Source organism: Epinephelus fuscoguttatus, linkage group LG3, assembly GCF_011397635.1.
Source record: "Epinephelus fuscoguttatus linkage group LG3, E.fuscoguttatus.final_Chr_v1".
Lineage (NCBI taxonomy): Eukaryota > Metazoa > Chordata > Actinopteri > Perciformes > Serranidae > Epinephelus > Epinephelus fuscoguttatus.
The window spans coordinates 41227796-41253164 of NC_064754.1; the positions used below are offsets into that span (position 1 = coordinate 41227796).

General features: G+C 40.6%; 1 protein-coding gene across 1 annotated transcript; it reads left to right on the plus strand.

The window, feature by feature from the left end:
- The first annotated feature begins 4036 nt into the window (after window positions 1–4036).
- Window positions 4037–25038, plus strand: wdr19 (WD repeat domain 19). The gene is made up of 36 exons (XM_049572653.1): window positions 4037–4140; window positions 5598–5689; window positions 5790–5855; window positions 5979–6104; window positions 6268–6383; window positions 6489–6604; window positions 8725–8805; window positions 9087–9199; window positions 9298–9471; window positions 9561–9631; window positions 9727–9899; window positions 10801–10921; window positions 11019–11125; window positions 11229–11345; window positions 11581–11736; window positions 12164–12311; window positions 12618–12831; window positions 15216–15375; window positions 15511–15621; window positions 17798–17907; window positions 18020–18077; window positions 18576–18722; window positions 18941–19023; window positions 19116–19199; window positions 19286–19432; window positions 20877–21001; window positions 21156–21265; window positions 21399–21467; window positions 21581–21658; window positions 22067–22163; window positions 22303–22427; window positions 23391–23472; window positions 23609–23759; window positions 23911–24034; window positions 24142–24218; window positions 24627–25038. The coding sequence occupies exons 1-36, from the start codon at window positions 4135–4137 to the stop codon at window positions 24739–24741; spliced, it is 4050 nt and encodes a 1349-aa protein (XP_049428610.1). The 5' UTR covers window positions 4037–4134; the 3' UTR covers window positions 24742–25038.
- The last annotated feature ends 331 nt before the right edge of the window (window positions 25039–25369 follow it).

The following is a 25369-nucleotide window of genomic DNA, read 5'->3' on the forward strand; positions in this document are numbered from 1 at the left end:
GGCCATGTTGAAGGAGGTGTTTCTAGGAAGCAACCAGAAGCCCTGCAGGACATTTGGAACCACCTCCATCACCACCTCCTGTGGGCCAAGCAGTTTAAGGCTGGGCACCTCCTGGTGCTGCTCTGTCAGGCTCCTGGCATACTTCTAAGCCTGGCTGATGATCTTGGGATGTCTGTAGGCAGGGGCGCCGCCAGGAATTTTGGGCCCCATGAAAAAAAGTCACATTGGGCCCCCCCTGCGCAGCTGTTGTCACCACATCTCTAGGGCCTAACTGACCCATTAAAAGCTTTACATAACTCTAACTTTGAAGACTTGCAACTGTCTTGCCAGTATAATATTTACTGCTAGTGAGTTGTACATGCAACAGTCTGCACACAGTATACAATTCACTATTTGATGCAAGATTACAAGCTGCCATAAAAAATGTGCCAAAGGCCATCTTTTACAGTCTAAATGTAATTTTTATTATAAAATCCCCAAATGGAAAATTATCTTAACATCAATAAAAGACTTTGAAAAAAAACTTAAATATACATTAACTTTTCAATCAAAATAAATTAAGATTATCACCTTAAAATAATGAAGACATTTTTTAACTTAGCTGCACATAGATGCCAACAAGAAAATAAAGCTGAAATGGAAATTCAATCTAAATGAAAGCATCTAACTGGATTATTTTAATATTGCCTGTAACTTTAATACAGGCTGAGTTAGGCTACTTAATGTTTCCAACTGTCCAGCATCCAGTACAGACAGTTGTGGGCTGTTTTTGTTTCATAATAATCATTATATGGAAAAATAATTTGTTTGAATTTCTGTCATTAAAAATATTTTGTTTTCTTTTTTGTAATGGTAAAAAAGAGCAAGAGAGAGAAATTCCCACAGACTCCCTGCAATGATGCTAACTGGCATGTGTTGCTCACCTTCTTCATTGGGTCGGGGAGGGGTAAAGTTATGGGGAGACAGGGCTGCTGCTTCTGACTCATCTGTTGTTGAGTCTGATAAAAGGGGCAGGGACAACTGGTTTAATATGAATATCTTGCTAAACATTTACCTACACTGATTAAATGTAGGTTAAAAAGGAGTGAAATGTAGGCTAACGCTAGTCTGTAACTAGCTTATTTCACATTAAGCTAACAGGTTCATTTCTACCACTCACAGACTAACATTATAGGCTACCCACCTTTCTTGGAGAAAAACTGGGTCACATACTGACACCCTTTCTTTTGCCTCTCCTCTCTCTCCTTTCTCTCATTCCTTTTTTGAAAACCAGATTTTCTTTTAGTACTAGGTAGCATGATGATGACTGTAGTGTTCTCGCGCAATTGCTGACTGCTAATAGGCACGTCAGTGCCCTAAGGCAGGACTAAACCATTTCATGCAGATACAGGGGGTTGGTCAGTCAATATGGATGTTTACTTTTTGGTCAATGGGGATATTTAACTTTTACTGCCAAAAACAAGTGAAAACAAAGAGATCGTTAATTTTATTACTATATCCAGAAAAAAATGTATATTAATTTTTTACCTATTTTTGAGGCCCCTGTCAGTCGGGGGCCCTTGGAATTGTCCTAATTTTTCCACCCTATATGGTGCCACTGGTACATATTATTAATGTTGTGCTAAAAAAAGGATGGGAGAACCATGGTTTCCAGTTAATAATATGTATATCTTTTTTAAGGAATTTAAAGTATGTAGTACATGGACATGGTACATTATCAGTCTGTGTAAATAATGAGATTTGTGTCACCCAGAAACAGTGGGAAACAAATAGAAGCATTATAATTTATTGGCATAGATTTCGTAAAGATGTAAAGAAGTATTTAGCTCCTAGAAAGATGGTCTTTTCATAAAACTGAGCTGTCTATGTAGTAGAGGGATGCAAATATTTTTGAAATTGTATACAGGAAACAGAATGACGCCCACTTTCTGGTCACAAACTCTTGTATTACAGCCAAACAGTACGCAAAAATCTGTTTCTGAAAACATTTTAGATGAGGGGGACATTTAACATAGTTCATTTACACATACTACCCAGATTGTTATGATCCAAACTGACTGAAAATTGGCAAAGTATCCCTTTAAAGGAACCTCAGTAATACAGCATTTCTGTGGTTTTCTGGTATGTTTTGAATCTTTAAATTCTACTTTAACTAAGTCATCCTGCTGACCAAGTTCACCACCACACTGTGTGTCCATCACTGCAGCTTCACTGGACACCTACAAGTATGAATTAAAATGTTGTGTTTGACTGTACCTGGAACAAGTAATATGTGTGTGAAGATGGAAATAATTATTTCATAGATACACAAAATACATACATAAAGCAGACTGCTTATTGACGCATCAAGGCTCTTGAGGTTAGAAAAGCAAGAAAGGCAGCAGATGTGCTTTATTTTAAATCATTAAGCTATACCAACAAGAACAAATCATTTAATAGGTGTGTAGATTTTAGAGTTTGTACTGGAGTGTGTTTTGTACATGCTCTCCTTTGCAGTCTTATAAAAGACAAAGATGCCATTTAGATAAGGTTAAATAAATAAGGTTCAGTGAGCAGCTCCTGTCCCCTACAACGAGCAGACTCAAACAGGTGACACTTTGTCACTGTGCTGCTATTGCTCGTCCTGCACGGGGTTAATTAACAACAGAAAAGTCAGCTGAGTCCAGTGTTTCTGTCCTGATTATCTTCACATGTTCACCAAGAAATAGCACTATAATATGTAATAGAAATAACATACATCACTGGCCATGAGAAACTGCCAGTGGAAGATTCTACAGATTTACTATTTATCTAAAATCGCAGCATTGCAGCCTGCAGGATGTTTACAAGCTACATTTGCACCAACGTACCAGATGGGATCATATATTTAGTGAGCTGAAGTTGCTTGGAAAAAAAAAGAAAATTCCATAGTTTTATTATTTGCTGAGTTGGACTCCATAAAACATCTAATAAATGTCTGTATTGTTATTAACGATCTGCTCCTTCGGTTTATTGCAGTTGTTTATTGTTTAGAACCCTGTCAGGGGCTCTGAGACAATATAATATATATGTCCACAGCAAACACAGCTGGTTACACACACAGAGATTATTTAGACAGTATAATACCTCAAGGCTCACATTATATGAGGTTGTTAAATAACTTTTCTAAAGAGGGAAGGAAATACAGAGAGACTTTAAAACATCTTCTGTTGTTTCAACTTCACAGTCTGTTAAATCCTTCTATTTTTAGTGGAAGGATATCTACTGTACATGCCAGCTCTACACAATTTTCTGATAGTGTCTCTGTTTAAGATTATGAAAGTAAAATATTAGGCCTTTTTCACAGCAGACACTTTGACTTCTCGTAGTAGGGGGAGCACAGGTGCCAGGATCCTGAAACTGAAGCAGCTAAATTGAATTCTTTCATTTTATTATTTATGCCTGTGTTTTTCCGACTGTGACATTTAAAAAATGTCCTCTGAATGAAGGCATGTTCAGAGATTCAACTTTCAGCTTGCATCTCACCGATCTCACTGACAATGTTCAGAAGACCATCCCATGATATAAAAAAAGATTTGGGCCCTATTCTCCTATTAGTTCAGGTACATTTTCATTGTTCCATGGGAGACATGGCTTGCAGTATGGCAAAAACAGACTTATCAAAACAAGAGACATGATAAAAAAAGATAAGTAATAAAATGTTGCACAAAATAGGAATAAAAACAATCAGCAAAGCTAATTAAAACAGGTAAAAACTAATAAACAAGACCACGTTTTTAAGGAAAAAACTATAAACCCAAGCCTGGATTTCAGTGCTGATAAAAGTGTGCATTTATTATTCATTTGGTTATTTATCTATTTATTTATGTTGTTGATGTTGACATTTAGGTGACTAAAACTACCATAGGAATAGAAGATGTTTCTTTAACAAACTACCAAATGTTAAAAATAATGATGCAAGATCAAATCTCATTATATATTCACTTAGCTCTGCTTTGGAGGCACCTCATTGGCTGATGACTGTTGCTATGACATCGCCGTGGCTTCTGCAGACGCTGTAGAGTGAAGCATTGTGGGATATATACAACAGTTGTGTCGAAGATGCTTTGAACAGAAAATATCTGTTTAAAGTTTAAATCATTAGACACCGTCAAAATGAAGGTTGGTGTCCAGCGAATTAATTTGAAATGGCAGCATTACCTTTGGTTTTACGCTTTCAGTGTTGAGTTTTATCACATGAACGGGCTTCAGCCAGCTAGCAAGCCTAGCTAACGTTACTTGCTAACAGTAGCGTCAGTTAGGCAACTCCTGGAAACCAAGCTAATGTTATCGTTTTACATTGGGTAACGTAAGTTTGTTAGCCTTATCAGCTACCATGTTAGCTTCAGCTGTGATAATGTTAACTAACGAATTGCGTTTCTAGCTGTAACCTACTGTTGAAGGCAGTTTTTCGAAATGTCATGGTAAGCTCTACGATAGTTAAAACCATGCATTGTAATGTGTTGTTCGGCTCCTAACGGCCAGAGTTATCCAAGCAGTGTGTCGAAGTGGAAGACTACATTATTCACACAACTAAGATAATGTTTGCTGTGGGAGGTGACTGTCATTTGTCCGTGTAATGTTTTAAACAAATGATATTTTAGCGTTTTTGGTCAAATATGTTTAATGAATTCCAGTTCATAAATTACCCTAAAATTACATGGATTTAAGACAAGTGGATTATCATATGTTTGTAACGCTGTATTTCATTGAAAACAGCAGAAAACATAGATATGTGGGAGGTGCTGCTATCACTGACAGCAAATGTTCTATACATACACTTTTATAGTTATGCTTTTAACAAAACACATTTGTTTAAACTTGAGTTATCTTTGAGCACCAAGGCTTATTAGTAGCCATTAAAGAAAGTGGGAAAAGGTTTGGACACAAAGCTCAAGCAGACCAACTGTATGTTAAAGGGGCACTCCAGCGATATAGATTAGACTCCAAAAATGCTAGACCCTACTTCACACAATTCAATCTTTCATCAGATCTTGCCCACATCTTTCAAACTCCACGCCCCTAGTTTGTAATGCAGGCTTTCTGTTAAAAAATGTTTAATCTCCAAGCCCAAACACAGATAGCTCAATGATGTCTCTTGAGTAATTTTCTTGCCAAAGCTCCTCCTGAGCCACAGAAGATGATAAACAACTGCCGTCACCTGCTGAACAGCACTCCTCATAACTACTAAATTTAATTTGACGTGTAAAATTGGTGGCGTGACCCAAGAGGCATCAAAACTTGAATTAGGTAATTTTCAGTTAGTTCCGTTTATGCGTTCACTCGTGCCTACACCTTCATTTCCTACATTTCCAAATCTGGTATAACATTGCTTCTGGTTTGTCAAAAACACTGAAATAGTGTGTTCAAAACCTTTGAAGGTCATGATCATGAGCAGCTGAGTCCAGTATTCAGTCACAGCTAACATTAGGTATCTTTTTGGTTAGGATGAGTGGAAACTATTATTGAGTTTGAAACTTATAAGTATCTGTAACATCATTAACGCTTCTTTAATTTCAAGTATTTGTATGTTTTTATCCAAATAAGACACACTTAAAAAGTAATCTTTGTGTCTATAGAGTGTTTTTGTCCTCGCCGACAAAGCCTGGGCTGGTTCCAGTCTTCTGTATAAGTGGCAGAAATCCCTTGGTAATTATATCGCTGTCGCAGGGTGAGTGAAAACCACAGAAAACTGTGTAATAATCTGCTACTCTTTATACAAGATTTACATCTTGATAACTAAACTGTACATGATATTTTTATTCACGCAGACAGGATAACTCAGTCAAAATATTTGATCGACATGGACACAAGTGGGCTGAACTCAACCTCACGGGGTAAGTGGGAGAACATAATTTTTGGCTCTGATTTTGTCTAATCAAAAAGGTTCAAGTGATAACCTAACACTATTGAAAAGAATTTTACAGTCCATTTTCTCTTTTTTCTCCCACTCCCATTAGACGCTGCGTGGGGATGGACTGGGATAAAGATGGGGACATTTTGGCAGTGATAGCTGCAAAATCCAGCTCCATCTACCTCTGGGATGCCAGCGTCAATAAAACATCCCAAATAGATAGCGGCATGAGGTATGACAACCATGCATCACATTTACGAAGAAGAAGTTGGCGTTGCCATTCATAATTTCAGCCTGTGTTGCTCAAAAAGACAGACAGTAGTGATGAAATTATTGATACTCACTCCTAATACTAATACTCTGGGTTTGTTTCCTGCTTGCATTTATTTTAACAGGGATCAGATGTCCTTCATCTTGTGGTCAAGGACGGGCCCGCTGTTAGCAGTTGGGACAGTCAAAGGAAATTTGTTGATTTACAATCAGCAGACCTCACGCAAGATCCCTGTCCTGGGTAATACACACACACAACTGCACAGTTACTTGTTAATTGTATCATAAGTTTTTTGTCACTTTTTTGTTTTGTTTGTCTCTTCCTCTCCCATCACCAACACACCAGGTAAACACACCAAGAAGATCACCTGTGGGTGCTGGAGTACTCAGAATCTACTGGCGCTTGGAAGTGACGACAACACTCTGAGCATCAGCAATCATGAGGGGGACACTGTCAGACAGGTAGTCACACATACACATGAGTGTATAAATACATAGGCAGCACAAATGCTGTACGTTAGCATCAACATGGTCATGAAACTATAAAGTTTACATCAGATTATGGCCATTTCACTGTTTGCATCATCAATACCTATGCTCAGGTTTCTGGGTCACTCATATATTTTGAGCAACCAGTAGTGTGCAAGAGAGTGTGTATATTATAGAGTGTGTCAGCACTTGCCTCAGGGTGTTGGATCAGGACACTATTTTTGAGCTCAGGTGAGAGAGCGTAGAGAAAAGAGAGATGCAGATTCCAGTTCTGCAGTTTAGACTGTTTACCTAGATGCAGATCCAAGCAGATACAAAATAATAATGTGTGTGAAGTGAGCCTAATGAAAAATTAAACTGTCAAATGCCAAAGATCCATCACATTTCCTGTGTGGTTCTATAACTGTAAGGCACAACAAAAAAATTAGCATTAAAAATAAAAGAGCGAAACCAAGATATGGAAACAAACAGAATACAGTTTGAAGACAGGGCTTCTAATTATTAATGCCAGTGACAGTGTAATATAAACAAAGTGAATACAACTCACATTTTTCTTGGGCACACACAGGAAAATAAATGGTTGTTGTTGTTGTTGATTCCCAGCTGAAACCAAAAAATAAGCAGGTTTTCCTTGACCTGAGGTGCGAACCATGATGACATTGGTTGGTGTGTCATATTCTGCAGATTTGAAAGAGAGGGTGGAGTCATGCACTCAGTAGTTTTCTATTTCTTATTATCATCAGTAGTTGGACCATCCTTGTTTTTCATATAAAAGAAAAAAATCTGTAGTAACAGAACAAAAGCTCACAGGTAATCGGTGTGATCTGCCATCTTGCTACTACTGTTTACTTTTACTTTACTACTGCTCCATTGATGACACATCCTTGATTACAATGGTTCTGCTCAAAACTGGTGGAATTGCGGGCTGGTTCAATAGTTAGCACGAAGGTTCCAGGAAATCTGAAGGGAACCGGTTCAAGAACCAGAGCTAATTTGGAGGAAAAGAGGTATTAATGCATATGCACAGAGCATGATAAAATAGTGTCTACAGAAGAAACAGAACTAGAAATAGAACAAAATGAAATAAAACACAAAAGTTACAAATCACAAAAGTACAAATCAGGCATTTAAAGGGAAAGCTTTCCTATAAGAATATGTTTTAAGCAATGATTTAAAAACGGGTAATGTGCTAGCCAGCCTAATCTCCTCAGACAGACAATCCAGAGCCTCGGGGCCTTGATGGCAAAAGCCCAGTCACCTTTAGTTACCAATCTTGATCTGGAGACGACTAGTGAGGGTAGGCTTGAGGATCTCAGGTCACGACTTGGAGCATAGGTAATCAGAAGCTCAGTTATATAACTCAGCACTAAACCATGTTGAGCTTTAAAAGTTATTAAAATAATCTTAAAACAAATTCTGAAGTTAACAGGCAACCAGTGGAGGGAAGCGAGATTGGGGTGATGTGTGACCTACGATTTGTCCCAGTCAAAATACGAGCTGCAGGATTCAGTAATAGTTGAAGCCGTGCTACTGAAGATTTACTGAGGCATGTAAACAGTGCATTACAGTAGTCGAGGCGCGAGAATACAAAAGAATGAATAAGCTTGTCTAGGTCAGGAAAAGACAGCTGATTAGATTTTTGATAATATTTCTTAGGTGGAAGTAGCAGGATTTAATGAGATTATTGACACGTGGTTCAAACTTCAATTGAGAATCAAAAGTGATGCCTAAATTTCCTGCTGTAGATTTTATATTTGTTGTCAGAGGACCAATGAAGGGTTGTAATTTCCTTGCTAGGTGATCGGCCAAAGATTATTACTTCTGTCTTGTCTGAGTTTAGCTGCAGAAAATGACAAGTCATCCATTTCTTAATAGCAGTGAAGCACTCCATCAAACTGCTCAGACAGCTAACTATCTGGTTTAAGGACAGGAAAATTTGGGTGTCATCAGCCTAACAGTGGTAGGATACTTCATTAAAATGACTGATAATGCATCCTAATGGAAGCATATAATGTAGAAACAAAATAGGACCTAAAATAGATAAAAAGGAAATTTAAAAAATGGACCTAGTTTATCTTTCTGTTCTTTTCCAGACAGCACTTCGTGGTGAGCCTGCTGAGATTAATTTTTCAGTGATGAAGACGGATGAAAGGTCTGGGCAAGGAGAGAGCACTGTAAGTTTGTGTGGTGGTGGCGTTCTGCAGTTTTCCCACTAACTAACATGTATCCATGTAATTTTTACATCACACATTTATTACAACACTCACATTTTCGTGTCTTGAGTTTAAGTGTTTATTTTTGTCATACCAGGCCTAAACATTCGCCATTGGCTGCATACTTTCATTCTGAAAACCTGTTAAATTTTTACACAAATTTATGGTTTACATAAATGAGGTAAATGTTTGAAATCCACTTAATTGCATATGTTCACGTTCCTGCAAATACTGACCTTTAGGTGAGTGTGTCTGTGGACAAGAAGATACTGATGCTCTTCAATATCAACGATCCTGATAACCGGATAGAACTGACCTTCCAGCGCCACTATGGGAACATTGTGTCCTACCGCTGGTACTGCACAAGATTACACACTAACAAAACAGTAGCACTGAATCATGACACTGAGATACTTGTACTAAAGTGAGTTCTCTTCCTCTGTGTTCCTCAAGGTATGGTGATGGGTATATTCTGATTGGCTTCTCCCATGGATACTTTGTGATTATTTCCACTCACATCAGGGAGATCGGCCATGAGCTCTATCAGGCTCGCAACCATAAAGATAGTCTCAACTGTGTGGCCATCTCGCCAGCACTGAACAAGGCTGCATCCTGTGGGGACAACTGGTACATGCATGCTTTCAAAAGAAACAGCACAGCCAATCCTGTTGTTTTATCTAAGTGAAAAAACTAAAGCCTCCTGTTTGTTGTTGCAGCATAAAGATCCATGAGTTGTCTGAGCTCAAAGATATCAGCAATGTAGTTGAGCTGGATGATGAGACTAAAGGTGAGACTGTCCTGTTTTTCAGCCATACTCTCAAAAGGCCTTTTTGAATACACCACCCACTTTTCCTTCATCTGCTCCTCATTCTCCTCCTCCAGGTCTGGACCAGCTGAACTGGACAGAAGATGGCCAGCTGTTGGCCGTCTCCACACAGAGGGGCACGCTCCATGTTTTTCTGACCAAGCTGCCCATCCTGGGTGACAGCTATGGTACCCGGCTGGCCTACCTCACCTCCCTGCTGGAGGTCACTGTATCCAACCAGGTGGAGGGGGTAAGGACAGACACACACACACACACACACACACACACACACACACACACTACAATGTAAACACTATTATTATTGTTGCCTTATAGCAAGAGGGTTCCTGGTTCGAATCCAAGGTGGGGGGGGGGGTGTGAACTCCAGGTTGTGGGAGCCCTTCTGTGTGGAGTTTGCATGTTCTCCCTGTGTCAGCATGGGTTTTCTCTGGGTACTCCAGCTTCCTCCCACAGTCCATAGACATGCAGGTTAGGTTAACTGGTGACTCTAAGTTGTCCGTAGGTGTGAATGTGAGTGTGACTGGTTGTCTGTCTCTATGTGTCAGCCCTGTGATAGTCTGGTGACCTGTCCAGGGTGTCAGCTGGGATAGGCTCCAGCCCCCTGCGACCCCTAACAGGAAAAGCAATTAATGTGTGGTTGGGTTTAGGTACAAAAACCACTTGGTTATGGTTAGGAATAGATCATGTTTGGCTTAAAATACACACTTTTCGTAGCACTACCCTGGCTGGAAATGCAGCTGTGTCTTGTTAAAAAAAAAAAAAAAAAAAGTGAATGTTTTTTGTGACACTATCCCCGGTGGAAAACCAGCAACGGGTTGCTAAAAAACACCCGTTTTGTGAATAAAAAGCTACTTGAAAAAAAAGTGAGGTGTCAAGCCATCCACCATCTCCTCCACCAAGTCAGCTGATATACTATGTCACTTTAGAAATGTTGATATGAAATGTACACATGTATATTTATGGTTTGCAGAAATGCCAACGTTTTCTTCTGCCGACTGGGTTGTTAAAAACGACAACATATTTAATTTAATTTATTCAAACATATTTAATTTTTAAACAGACAAACAAATCCAAAAAACAGCTGAGGGTGAACCCCTCTCAATCCCTTTTTGATGCTCTGTGTTTTTCAGGAGAGTCCAGTGGCCATAGAAGTGGAAGTAGAGCCTACTTTCATTGCGATGGGGCCATACCATGTTGCTGTGGGAATGAACAACAGAGCCTGGTTCTACGCCTTGGTAGATCAAAAACCTGGTGTGTGTAATGTATAACCATGAAAACCATGTTATGTTGTTTAATTATATATGGGTGAATCAGTAAGTCTCACTAAAGAGTTATGTTTGTTTCTCAGGTTTTAATAAGTTGAAGGACATTGAGTATTTGGGGACGATAGCCAGCATGTGCCTTAACTCAGACTATGCAGCAGCGCTGTTTGAAGGAAAAGTGCAGCTACACATGGTGAGTCAGTGCTTTGTTTTTATTTTTATTGACCAATGAATGATTACTGCGCAGGATTCACTGCACTACACCATACAAACTACACATCTGTGTGTGTGTTTAGATTGAAGGCAAAGACCAGGAGGAAAGGAAACAGATGAAGTTGTTTCCAGATGATGACACAAAAGGTCGGATCCTTTGCCATGCACTCACCACTGACTTCCTCTACTATGGCACTGATGTAAGGCTCAGCACATCCTCACCTCAGTCAGTCCACTACGTTCTAGCAGGACATAACAGGAGGACACTATTTAGGCTGTTACATTTTGTTAAGACGCTTTCTGTAGCCATATGAATGTAAGCATCCCCTGAAGTCAGTTTTCAGTAAATTAATGTGTTCCAATTTCCTTCCCCTTTATCCCTGTCTCTCTGTTTTCTAACGGATGTTATCATCTCTCTGCCTATCTGTTTGTCAGTCAGGTAATGTGGTGTGTGTTTTGGTGGAGGACTGGGAGACTCTGAGCAGCTACAGCCACTCAGTTGGTGTGAGGAAAGTGTTCCCCGACCTAAACGGCACACGACTGATTTTCATCGACGACAAGAACAGTGGTTTCCTGCTCTCCACTGCAAATGTACATACACTACTTGATACATCTATACATGTATACAGCTAAACACACAGTGTAGTGGGCGCTGGTGGTGTTTGCACCCCGAATAAACCTAGTTATTACATACACAGGGATGAAATATCATGGTAAGACAAGCTACTGGTAATTTCATTATTATATAGTGGTTCTTTGGCTCCCTTTCTTGACTTTTACAATGTCTTACTTTTTCCTTGACCCTCTCTTCTTTATAAGCATTTGTAGTACATTTGTGGCCTTGTCATGTAGAGTGAGTTACAGTACATACTTTATATACAATAATAAAGTTTTGTACAACACTTATCAAATCTACAGATTACAAAGTGCTTTACAAGGAAATAGCAGTATGATTTAATACTGAATAACAGATTTGGATTAACAGTAGTCTAAATGTGTTTGTGTTTGTTCAATCCAGGTGACAGACTCCTGCTTTGAGCTCCCCAACTTCTCTCCCACCATCACAGGAGTGCTGTGGGACAACTGGCATGCTGACAGAGGAGTGTTTGTGGCTTACGATGATGACAAGGTCTATACCTATGCCCTGCACAAAACCACCATATATGGTAGGGTGATGCCATGCCATCAAACACACACGCACACTTTAACCTCTCTGATGTTTACCTCTAAAATGTTGAACAAGGGAGCACTGGTCCTTGATGTTTCTCTTTCCTGCTGTCTTATTCAGAGGGACTTGCAGTGAGTGTCACATTATATATTTTAATATGCAAATCAAATGATCTAACAGGGCATCCTGAAAAAAATCAAAGTTCTAGTACTCCTTAAATACTCCTGTTACCCTGTGATGTAAATTTACCCGAGAGTTAACAAGAAAAGTTATTTTAAATTTCTCTCTCAATCTGTCTGCCCAGGTCCCCGGGTAGTGTTGGTGGGGAGCACCCCACTCCTCTTTTCCCAGAAGCCTTTGCTCCTGTACAATGGGGAGCTGACATGTCAGACAACAAGTGGCAAGACCAGTGACGTGGCCCTGAGCACACACTCCTTCCTCAAGAGCTCAACTGGCTCGACGACAGACACATCGCCAGAGCTCAGCAAGCAGCTCACCCAGGCACTGATGCTCAAGAGGTCAGCCATGCTGGAGATACTGATGAAGTTTTAAAGTCATATATCTGTGTTATCCTTCATGTATTTGTTAGGTGGAAATACATTTAATTGTAAGTACCTATAGTCAGTCCAACCTGTGGCTGCTGTTCTGGGTACACATGGGTACACTGACATTGCATATGGACATAGGTGCAATATTTATAATTGTTCTTATGATAGATAGAAGCTGATTAATATTCTTCTTTAATATACTATGTCACAATACAGAATGTAACAGGGAAACATTTTTTTTTAAATTAACTATGAGAATAATTCAGAAACATAATGTTCCGAAATGTTCAGATTTACTTACAGATTTTTATAAAATACAAAAACTAATTTTACAATATACACCACATACAGTACAGGCCAAAAGTTTGGACACACCTTCTCATTCAATGCGTTTTCTTTATTTTCATGACTATTTACATTGTAGATTCTCACTGAAGGCATCAAAACTATGAATGAACACATGTGGAGTTATGTACTTAACAAAAAAGGTGAAATAACTGAAAACATGTTTTATATTCTAGTTTCTTCAAAATAGCCACCCTTTGCTCTGATTACTGCTTTGCACACTCTTGGCATTCTCTCCATGAGCTTCAAGAGGTAGTCACCTGAAATGGTTTCCAACAGTCTTGAAGGAGTTCCCAGAGGTGTTTAGCACTTGTTGGCCCCTTTGCCTTCACTCTGTGGTTCAGCTCACCCCAAACCATCTCGATTGGGTTCAGGTCCGGTGACTGTGGAGGCCAGGTCATCTGCCGCAGCACTCCATCACTCTCCTTCTTGGTCAAATAGCCCTTACACAGCCTGGAGGTGTGTTTGGGGTCATTGTCCTGTTGAAAAATAAATGATCGTCAACTAAAGCAAACCGGATGGGATGGCATGTCGCTGCAGGATGCTGTGGTAGCCATGCTGGTTCAGTGTGCCTTCAATTTTGAATAAATCCCCAACAGTGTCACCAGCAAAACACCCCCACACCATCACACCTCCTCCTCCATGCTTCACAGTGGGAACCAGGCATGTGGAATCCATCCGTTCACCTTTTCTGCGTCTCACGAAGACACGGCGGTTGGAACCAAAGATCTCAAATTTGGACTCATCAGACCAAAGCACAGATTTCCACTGGTCTAATGTCCATTCCTTGTGTTTCTTGGCCCAAACAAATCTCTTCTGCTTGTTGCCTCTCCTTAGCAGTGGTTTCCTAGCAGCTATTTGACCATGAAGGCCTGATTCGCGCAGTCTCCTCTTAACAGTTGTTCTAGAGATGGGTCTGCTGCCAAAACTCTGTGTGGCATTCATCTGGTCTCTGATCTGAGCTGCTGTTAACTTGCGATTTCTGAGGCTGGTGACTCGGATGAACTTATCCTCAGAAGCAGAGGTGACTCTTGGTCTTCCTTTCCTGGGTCGGTCCTCATGTGTGCCAGTTTCGTTGTAGCGCTTGATGGTTTTTGCGACTCCACTTGGGGACACATTTAAAGTTTTGCAATTTTCCGGACTGACTGACCTTCATTTCTTAAAGTAATGATGGCCACTCGTTTTTCTTTAGTTAGCTGATTGGTTCTTGCCATAATATGAATTTTAACAGTTGTCCAATAGGGCTGTCGGCTGTGTATTAACCTGACTTCTGCACAACACAACTGATGGTCCCAACCCCATTGATAAAGCAAGAAATTCCACTAATTAACCCTGATAAGGCACACCTGTGAAGTGGAAACCATTTCAGGTGACTACCTCTTGAAGCTCATGGAGAGAATGCCAAGAGTGTGCAAAGCAGTAATCAGAGCAAAGGGTGGCTATTTTGAAGAAACTAGAATATAAAACATGTTTTCAGTTATTTCACCTTTTTTTGTTAAGCACATAACTCCACATGTGTTCATTCATAGTTTTGATGCCTTCAGTGAGAATCTACAATGTAAATAGTCATGAAAATAAAGAAAACGCATTGAATGAGAAGGTGTGTCCAAACTTTTGGCCTGTACTGTATATGTGTTTGTGTTGTGATTATCCGGGATGTTTTGGCTTCATTCTTGTACAGTGGGAGGAGTCGAGGCGTGTCGTCCGTCTTTATACATCGTCAGTGGTTTTAATACTGTACAGAAGAGTTTTATGTGTCATCCTCAGTTCCTTTCAATTCAATCAATCAATTTTATTTATACAGCCCAATATCACAAATCACAATTTGCCTCACAGGGCTTTACAGCATACGACATCCCTCTGTCCTTATGACCCTCGCAGCGGATAAGGAAAAACTCCCCAAAAAAAACCCTTTAACGGGGTGTTCACACAACACCTTTAACCACAACCACAGTGTGGTGGTTTTCACTTCATACAAAAGAAAGAGTGTGTGTGTTTATCCTGTCCAGGTTCCAAGAAGCCTGGGGTCTGTGTAAGTCTGCAGGCAGTAACACAGACTGGGAAGAGGTAGGAAAAGCCTGTCTGGTCCACATGGAGGTTGAGCTGGCCATACAGGTCTATCGCATGAGCGGCAATGTGGGCATGGTCCTGTCACTGCAGGGTATCCAGGTACAACTCAGACACAAATGGCTCATATGTCACACCCTCTCAGTAACACACTGTTTCTGTCTAAGGATTCTGATACCACCATCATTCCTGTCTATCTGTCTCTCTCTCTCTCTGTTTCTGTCTCCCTCTGTCCAGGGTACAGATGACATGAATTTAAGGGCAGGACATTTGGCCATGTTTCTAGGTGAATACAACTTGGCCCAGGACCTGTATCTGTCCTCAGGCTGCCCAATCGCTGCCCTGGAGGTAAAAACATACACACAATTTAAGAGTAAACAGTCTGTATGTTCATGTATGTGTGTAAAGCCCAGTTCAGACCAATGATTTGTGACAAGGTGAAACCGTTTTACAACATTGCAGATAAATGTTGCAGCAGTGTGAACTGGCCAGCCTGAGCTCGGTTCAAGCCGGCTGATGGTGTCACCTGCAACTCAGCTGGTCAAATCGCCAGCAGAGATTAGAACGTTAAGCATGTTACCTGTTTCTACTGCCAGTCGGCTTATAGTGAAGTCTGCCGGTCATGTCAAAATGACCACAGACAGCATGTTCGCTTGCTGTGGTAAGTGCTTTGTCCCCGCCGAGCCCTCTGCTTCTGTCCTCACGGTGTGCAGGTTTCGGACGGTGGGCCACTGCTGCTGCTCGCTGTATGTGCTTATTCAACCTCACACACACACACACACACATTCTCATTGTCTGATTAATTGGTGCTGGTTATTTATATTATTGTGGCGTATTTATTATAAATACAGTCCATCTGATGCTTGTTTCGTTTATATTTTTCAACATTTAATCACTATTACAATTGCAACTGTAGCCAGTATCTCACTATCACTATCCTCATTCAAACTTTAAGAAGCTACAAATTCTATTCAGCCACAAAATAAGCCTGAAAAGCTGAAAATCAGAACAGAAATACAGAGAGTTGTTGCATAGAGTCTTATCTAGTTGCACAGCAGATTTGTAGAACATTGCAGAAGAGCACATTGCAAGTAGTTGCCTGTTTTAACTTGTCTTGTCGCAAATCTTTGGTCTAATCTGGGCTCAAGAGACCAAGGCTGATTGCTTGTGTCTTTTAACATTAATTTCCAACCATTCTGCATAAGCTGTTGTCATTAAAGGGCCAGTGTGTAATATTTGGCATGGTTTATTGTCAAATCTGAATCTGAATATTTTACCCATTAATAAGTTTATACAAGTGTATAATCACTATAAAATAAAATTTGTTTGGTTTTCGTAGCCTTATAATTATGCTTTTATATATATATATATATATATAGCAAGGGCCTTGCTTTAGAGAGGTCGCCATCTTGCGCCGCCATGTATGTACGGCAGCCCGAGTGGACAATCCAGCCAGCCAGAGAACGCGTTTCGCGTGTATAAATAAACCAACGAAGACAGCGGAAGGAAGGAAGAAGGAGGGGCAAACAGCAGAGAGTGTTAGTAGTTCGTCGATAGAGAACAGTGAAAAGTTTTTTTAGTTATAAAGTTTGCGAATGGACCACACTTACCACGCAACAGGAGAGAATGAACCCGAACCGTCATCTGCGAGGAAAAGAAGACGTAACTTCACTCCTTGTGATGCACTCTCTGCGGCGCTTTTCCTCCTGATGATATATCTCCCCAACGATGGTAGCAGTAGCACCGAATCCCATTCTGTGCATTCAGCCTCTCTTCTCGCCCGCTCAGCATCAAACACATGGAGTTCCTCATCTGTATGCTCCGGCTCAAACAGGTATGGCTCTGGGTCTGTGTCCGCTACAAGAAACTCTTCAAAATCGCATTCAAAGTCGTCCATTGCAGCTACTTTAGTCCGGAGATATCGCTAGGCTAAATAAACAGCTGAGCTCTGTTTACCGGCTACGCTGTTAGTCAGTGTGCGGGCTGGAGATTGGTGGAACAGAGAGGGGAGGGGGTGCCCGCTTGGTATGGTAAACAAGTATGTGTGTATGAAGTGTGTCTGTTACGCTAGAGGAGTCAGAGTTTGGGACAGGGTCTTTTACCCCCTGGAGTGTTACCAGAGTTTCTGGAGTGCTCAAATAAACTGGCCTTTTTCCCGAATGCTCCTCTGGTCTCCTGCTCGTGAGTGATTCATTACAATATCGTAACATGGCTTAGATTTCTAAATAAACATTCACCTCGTTGCTAGATAGACCTACTCCTGAAAAACTCGTGTCTGCGCAAGGCTTTTTGTCCCTACGAGGCCACTGTCATTTACCCGACGGGAGGGGTGAGCGAGTGAGCCCTGCAATCTAGAATTTGACCACTGATGTCACTGTTATCAACGGTTTTCAACCCATTTTACACAGTGGCCCTTTAAGTGTAACACGTAACTGTGAAGCTAAAGATTGTTGATACAGGCTTTCATTCATACCACTGTCCTCAGCTGTCAGTGTGTGTGTGTGTGTGTGTGTGTGTGTTTTAGATGAGGAGAGACCTGTTGCATTGGGACAGTGCTCTTATGTTAGCCAAGAGCTTAGCAGAAGACCAAATTCCCTTTATTTCCAAAGAATACGCTGTCCATCTGGAGTTTATGTAAGTACACACACACACACACACACACACACACACACACACACACACTCACACTCCATTTAGTAGACTTGATCTGTCTACACTGTTTCTAAAGCTCTCTCTCTCTCTGTAGTGGAGACTATGTGAACGCTCTCGCACACTATGAAAAAGGCATGACCAACAATAATAAAGTAAGTGAAATATATCTGATCTCAACTTCCTGCAGTGTTAACATACCAAAAAAAAGATGGTAGCCTGCATCCAAATACAATTATTTGTGCTGATGTGGTTCAGTATTAATAAATGTTGTGAGGATACCAAGTTGCTGAAGGATAGGTGGTTGTTGCTACACCACTGATGATATATCATTTCTTTTTATCCATAAAAATCTATTTCGTCTATTATTTTCTTTAATAATCAATGGCATGTCCAGTCCGTGTCTAAGGTGTGATGCTCATATCAGAGTCATATCTGCTGCTGCCCTCTGCCACTTTTTTTTTCAAAGAAAACTTAGCAGGAGGTAGATTTACTGTATGTCAGGCTTAGATCTAATACATATTCTCCTTTCAGGATCGGTGGTTTTAATGCATTTAAGGTTCCAGTCTGAGTAAAGGTGATTGTAATGAAATCATTTTAAGTCTCATCTTTCCCCTGCCCTCACCTCCCTCTGTTTCCTTCTTGTTGTGCAGTTCCAGGAGCATGATGAGGCGTGTAAAGCCGGCGTAGCCAGGATGTCCATCAGGATGGGTGACATCAGGAGAGGAGCTGCTCAGGCGATTCAGCACCCAAGCAGAGTCCTAAAGAAGGAGTGTGGAGCCATACTGGAGAGCATGAAGGTAGAGAGTCAGCCCTTTCTCTCTCTTCTTGTAAACTGTATGTTTTGTTGAAATCACCATATTGTTGGTTAGTGGTAGACTACAGTGATCTGATGTGTGTATGTTTTTTATAGTGTGTGTTTCCACAGCTGTGTTGCAAGTATCTGAGCATCAGATAATGTTTTCTGAATGTCTCTTTGTTTATATCTTCTTCTGTGGTTTTCTTCTCTCTCTTACAGCAATTCTCTGAAGCTGCTCAGCTCTATGAGAAAGGACAGTATTATGACAAGGCTGCGTCGGTCTACATTCGTTGCAAGAACTGGTGAGACAAACACCAGCACACACCAACACACTCAGGCCTGCAAGTTTCTCTCTTCCTTTATATGACTGCACTTAATGTTACTCCACATTCAGGACAAAGGTTGGAGAGCTGCTCCCACACGTCTCCTCTCCAAAGATCCACCTGCAGTACGCCAAGGCAAAGGAGGCGGACGGCAAGTAGGTTCTTAGTATTAATGTCTGTCGCACTGGAGATAATGATGTCATGAAGAAGAAGCAAATGTAACGTGTACTGTGTGCACCAGGTATAAGGACGCTGCACGGGCCTATGAGAGTGCGAAAGACTGGGACAACGTGATACGCGTGCTGCTGGACCACCTTAACAACCCTGAGGAGGCTGTTCGCATCGTCAGGGAGACGCAGAGCATCGACGGAGCAAAGATGGTCGCCAGGTAGGACAGACAACCACAGCCAAATAATTTTGTATTTTGCTTGAGGGGCTTTTCCATTGACATCCCCTAAATGTAGCCCATAACTTATTGTCTCGGCAGAGGTACAGTAGTACTGATAAAATTTGTTTTTATAATTCATAAACTTAAAATCTTTTTGTTTTTATTATTATTTTATTATTACTAAACTCAGGTTTTATTTAGTCTGTTGGCCTCCAGGTAAGGTGATTATGCTTCCACTGATTGTGGTCAAATGAAATAGGATGCTTTGCAAGATGTTTTACACATACATCCTGTACATCTAATCTGATCTTTGGCTCTGTTAATATTAAATAATGTGCTAATACTTTTTTTTTTTTTTTTACATACCGCACATTACCATTTCTTTTTGTATTGTCTACCATGTTACCAACACATTGACACAGTAGGCCTCGCCTAAAAATTTAATCAGATCAGGAGGAAGCAATAGGGGACGATGAAAAAAGGTGCAGTCCAGTCAGACAGTTTCCAGCAGCCTTCATATAATATACAAGAAGCAATTTTTTTTCTGAGGAGGAAGGAAGGCATGACCTACCCTACTCTGCTTTATTCTGCCTCTAACTTGCTCATCCTGACATTCTTAGCCGAACCAATGTCACTCCTCTTGCCTTAACCTAACCGCCAATCAAATTCAGAATAGGGTGAGTCATTCCTTCACTATCCTAGAAAAAAAATGCATACAGGAAGTCACAGGAATACTTACATTGTGTTAGATCTAAAACATAACACATATAGTCTACAATCTAGTGTTATTAACTGCAATTGCACAGATAATTTGGATTTTCTACAAAACGTGGTGTTTGTGGTCAAAGCTAAGAGCCAATCAGCTTTTTGATCAGGCAACAGCCAGGTCTTTCCCATCATGCACTGGGTCTTGCAGTAGATGGAGAGCAGCTGCAGCACTTGGCTCTAAAAAAAAAACTGTCTGCTTCAATCTGAATGCCCTTTTTTTTTTTTTTTTTTTTTTTAAACCAGTTTTTAGTGTTAAGTGACTACCGTTTATTTCCACGACAGAATCATCTCAAGATTATTTCCCAATGTGCTTCAAATTCTTTGTTTTTGTAAGACCAAAAGTCCAGGGGAATGGCAAAATGGCCAACTTGCTATGGGCCAGATGTTTAAAATTTTGTCTGAATTCACAACTAATACTGTGTGTATGCACAAAGACAGAACTGTGCATATACATGCCTGTTTTTGTTTTGCATGTCTCAGTCATTGTGGAGCTGAGTGTACATGCACAAGCCTCGATTCTGCTCCGACATGTCGCTATAAATGGATGTAGCAACACCCTTAAACAACCATTTGCCTATCAATAGTTGTCCCCGCTCAGTATGCCATTGAATATTTCAGAAGGAAGTCTGTCATAAAATAGTCATGGTATAGTACAGTGTGTTTGTGTGTGTTTCAGGTTCTTTCTGGGGCTGAATGACTACAGCTCAGCCATCCACTTCCTGGTGCTGTCACAGTGCAATGATGAAGCTTTCCAACTGGCACAACAGCATGGACAAATGGAGGTCTACGCAGACATCATCGGTCAGTCTGTGTGTTTATATAGACCATGTGAACAGTTTTCCAGTTTGTCGTAAAATGGGTCTGACTGCAGCATTTGCCAGGCTGTTTTCTAGCACTGCAGTTTCAGTGAAATGGTCTGTAAATTAATTGCATGACTGTGCGGTGTGTTTATCAGGTCCTGAGGCGACGCAGGAGGACTACCAGAGCATTGCGCTCTACTTTGAGGGAGAGAAGAAACACCTGCAGGCTGGCAAGTTCTTTCAGAAGTGTGGGCAGTACAGCAGAGTAAGACTGTTCTCTTATTATTCCTTTCTTATTTACTCAATCAATAAAATGTTTTAACAATAATCTCTATGTTCTAGCAGTTATTGACTCATCCACCAGGTCAACCAATCAGTCTCTTCTTTCTATCCCTCAGGCCCTGAGGCACTTCCTGAAGTGTCCCAACACTGATGACAACCTGGCTGTTGAGATGGCTATAGAGACGGTGAGAGCTGTGTGTGTAAAACAGAATGTATTATTATACAATATGATGTGACCACTCAGTTAAGTGATTTTGATGTGTGGTTATGTGGTTGTGTGTATGTGTGTGTGTCTCAGGTGGGTCAGGCCAAGGACAGTTCTCTGACCAATCAGCTGATAGATTACCTGATGGGAGAGAGTGATGGTATGCCCAAGGTAATAGATACACTGCAGCCATCTCTCTTGCCTTTGTCTCAGTGGATGTGAGTTTTCTACCAACATGATTTTGTTTGTGACTCATCCAGCATGGCATCATTTGGATACCTTTGTCTTCAGTGTAGTCATCACTCATTCTCCCTCTCACTGTTTCTCCTTCTCCTTGTCTGTTGCAAAGTGTCGCCTGGTGGATTTATGTTTTTGCACACAGACACTGTAATTGTTTGAACTGCAGTTGAAAGTAAACCTCATCACCATCAGATGCATATTACACAATGAATATAATGCAAAATGAATGACCGCTGCAGTACTGTTTCATCCTTTGATTTCATGGATGTAAATCTAAGCCTGAGTGACAGTGAGAGTGACACTAATGACCAATAGTTGACCTTTCTTTCTTCCTCCCAGGATGCCAAGTACCTGTTCCGTCTGTATATGGCGCTGCAGCAGTACAGGGAGGCTGCTCGCACCGCCATCATCATTGCCAGAGAAGAGCAGTGTGCAGGTACTAACGTATTCACACAAACACTGTGTACCAGTTACAACAACCTCAACACAATATACAACCATACTCATACATTTATGTTTATCACGTTTCTGCCCTCTCTCATTTTTTTGTTATATTTTGCATGTTTCTCCCACAGGAAACTACCGTAACGCCCATGATGTCCTGTTCAGCATGTACACAGAGCTGCAGGCCCAGAAGATTAAAATTCCTGCTGAGATGGCCACAAATCTGATGATCCTCCACTCCTACCTTCTGGTCAAAGTCAGTAAACATGTGCAGTCAGTTAGCTCAGGTTTTTCTCTGTTGTCATGGTGAATTATTTTATTCATGGTCAGTTCAGAATGTTTATTAATAGTTTTTTGGCAGGCATTTTATCTGAAATCTGTTAAAGATTTACTCTCTTACACAAGCAGCAACATCTGGGGCTAAAAAAAATGAAGCCAATGCAGAGGTGCCAGAAACTGCAGATCCTCTAATGGCCACTTGAGGTTGGCTCCGAGAGTGTGTCAATCCCCATAGATCCCCATGTTAAAATGCCCAACTTTACAGCAGAATTAATTATGTTTACAGCCTGGTACAAAAAAATATTTTCAGTCTCTAGCTAATTTCGTTATTCATGACAACTGAAGGGGGGGGGGGTGAATTTTTATATAACTCGCTCGTTTAAATGTTATTAAGGGTTAATGTTGTGCATAATGAAAGGGTGGCCGTTTTGAGTGACAGGTGGGTGCCATCCATTCACAAGTTGCCATCCATGGCAACAATGTTGGTTAGGTAATGTAACTGTGGTAGAACCCCAGATTCACAGACTATAGGCGTAGCCATAGCTGTCACTATTTCAGCTTTTATTTTTATTTTTTTCAGTTTTCAGTTCATGAAAGTTAACTAACGTTTTGGTTCCCCCAAAAAAGTCCTGTTAAAAAAAAAAAGGATATATAGGTAAGGATGTTCGGTTTTTCCTGTCAATACATTTTGTTCGAATAGTTTTAAGCCTGTTTTTTTGCTAGTGTGCACCATGCTAACCAACCCAGCAGCTAGCATTAGGGTTATCTTCACCCTCTCGTCCAAATACGGTCACCTCAAGTTCCCAAAACCCAAGACGGCATCAGGGTGGTTACATCCATTGTTTTATACAGTCTATGCTCTTACATGATAAAGCCTCTCAGTCTTAACATTATAGAAGTGAATGGTGTTCCTGACTTTGTAAATTATGTTATCATGTAGATCCACGTAAAGAGGGGGGATCACCTTAAAGGGGCACGCATGCTCATTCGTGTCAGCAACAACATCAGCAAGTTTCCTGCACGTGAGTCCACACAGAATTTTCTACTGTCCAGTTCACATTACAGAAAAATCTAAATGAAGCTGAAATGTGACTGGAATTTTAAAAAACTGTCCATCAGATGTATCATCAGTACATGTTTGTGTGTTTGTGTATGTAGATGTTGTTCCCATTCTGACGTCAGCAGTTATCGAATGTCACCGTGCCGGATTGAAGAACTCAGCCTTCAGCTTTGCTGCCATGTTGATGAGACAAGAGTACCGAAATGAGATTGACCCAAAGTACAGGAAGAAGATCGAGGCTATGGTTCGGTGAGCAACGAGAATGTCCACACCTCCTGTTTTCTTGGTCATACTCCCTCTCCTGACCTCCATCCTTTTCACACATACCCCACCTCATCTGTTCGACCCCTGCTGCACTACCCTATGCTGCATTTAAATACTTGTCTTTAATTCACCACAGACGTCCCGATACATCAGAGCTGGAGGAGGAAACTACTCCGTGTCCCTTCTGTGGCTTTCAGTTGGCACAGGACGAACTGCTGTGCATCTCCTGCAAGAACAACCTGCCCTACTGCATTGCCACGGTACAAACAGAGAATCACTGACTTATTCATACACACACTGAACTACATAGCTTCCCCTGTACTTGTATCTTTATCATTTGATCTCTGTGCCCTTGTGATTTTCTCAGGGTCGTCACATGCTGAAAGAAGACTGGTCTGTGTGTCCTCATTGTGAATTTCCTGCGCTCTATTCACAGTTCATTCTGTAAGTGATGCATCAGCATTTATCCCTTTCTTTAACTGTCCAAATAAGGACATAAGAGGTTTAGCTACTGCTCTTGACTCCCTGTAAAAATCACAGCTTGATGTTTTTATACTTCCGGTTTTGTTTGGATAAAGCAGACAAAATGTAATGTGTTATTCAGACATGCTGGTAGGCACATTTTGTTACCTTTGGCTGGCACCAGGCTAACTGTGTCCTTGTTTCCAGTCTTTATGCTAAGCTAAGATCTCCTGGCTGATTTACAGACATGAGTTGCATCGATCTTCTAATCTACATCTCTGCCAGAAAGCCAACAAGTATATTCCCAAAAATGTCAAACTATTCCAGTATAAGCACTGGTGAGTCATTTCTCTTGATATTTGTCACTCTTACAACTGTTTGTGTGTCCAGGTTGCTGGAAACAGAAACGACGTGTCCCATGTGCTGTGAGAATCTGAATGTCCAACAAGTGAAGAAGATCTCTGATTGTTCTGCATACTTGCAGACTGATGAACCGGATCAGTGAACAAACAACCAATCATATGTACATAAATGTTAAGTCATTTTCTATTGGTTTAACAATATCAAATGTATATTTTGGATCGATTTTATGCAGCTTTCAGTTTTGTATGATGTTAAAGTCACAGTTACTGAATTTCAAAGATGCTCTTTATGCCAACAACCAAAAGACAGTAATCAATTAAAGACTGAAATGATTTAGGTCAAATGTTCTCTATTTATGCTTTTTCTTTTATATCATATGTTATATGTTGTCAGATGTTTTTTAAATAACACCATTGTATACAGAGTTGCTTAAGATAATAAAGAGGTCTAAAAAAACATTCTTGTCTGTTTTGTTCTGGCTTTGGGGACAAGTTGTGGAGTTTACTTTAGGCTGTGTAGTTTGAGAGCATTATTTATAAACATTTTAGGTTTTGATGAAACATCTGGAGCTTCCATCACATCACAAAATCTTCTTGAGATTCAGTTTGCCCAGTTGTCACAGGAATGTTGATGTTAAAATGTTTTCTTCAGAGAACTCTAAGGTCCTTTTGTCCATGTTGGTTTAAAACTTTTACAACTGAAAGAACATTTTCATGACAACTGGACAACACCATCTGCTGATGAAGATTATGTAAGACTGAAAGCTACTA

Coding starts and splice junctions, on each gene's coding strand:
- wdr19 (XM_049572653.1), top strand. Junction 11,126..11,228: donor GAAAAGTGCAGCTACACATG/GTGAGTCAGTGC, acceptor GTGTGTGTTTAG/ATTGAAGGCAAAGACCAGGA. Junction 21,659..22,066: donor AGAGTGATGGTATGCCCAAG/GTAATAGATACA, acceptor TCTTCCTCCCAG/GATGCCAAGTACCTGTTCCG.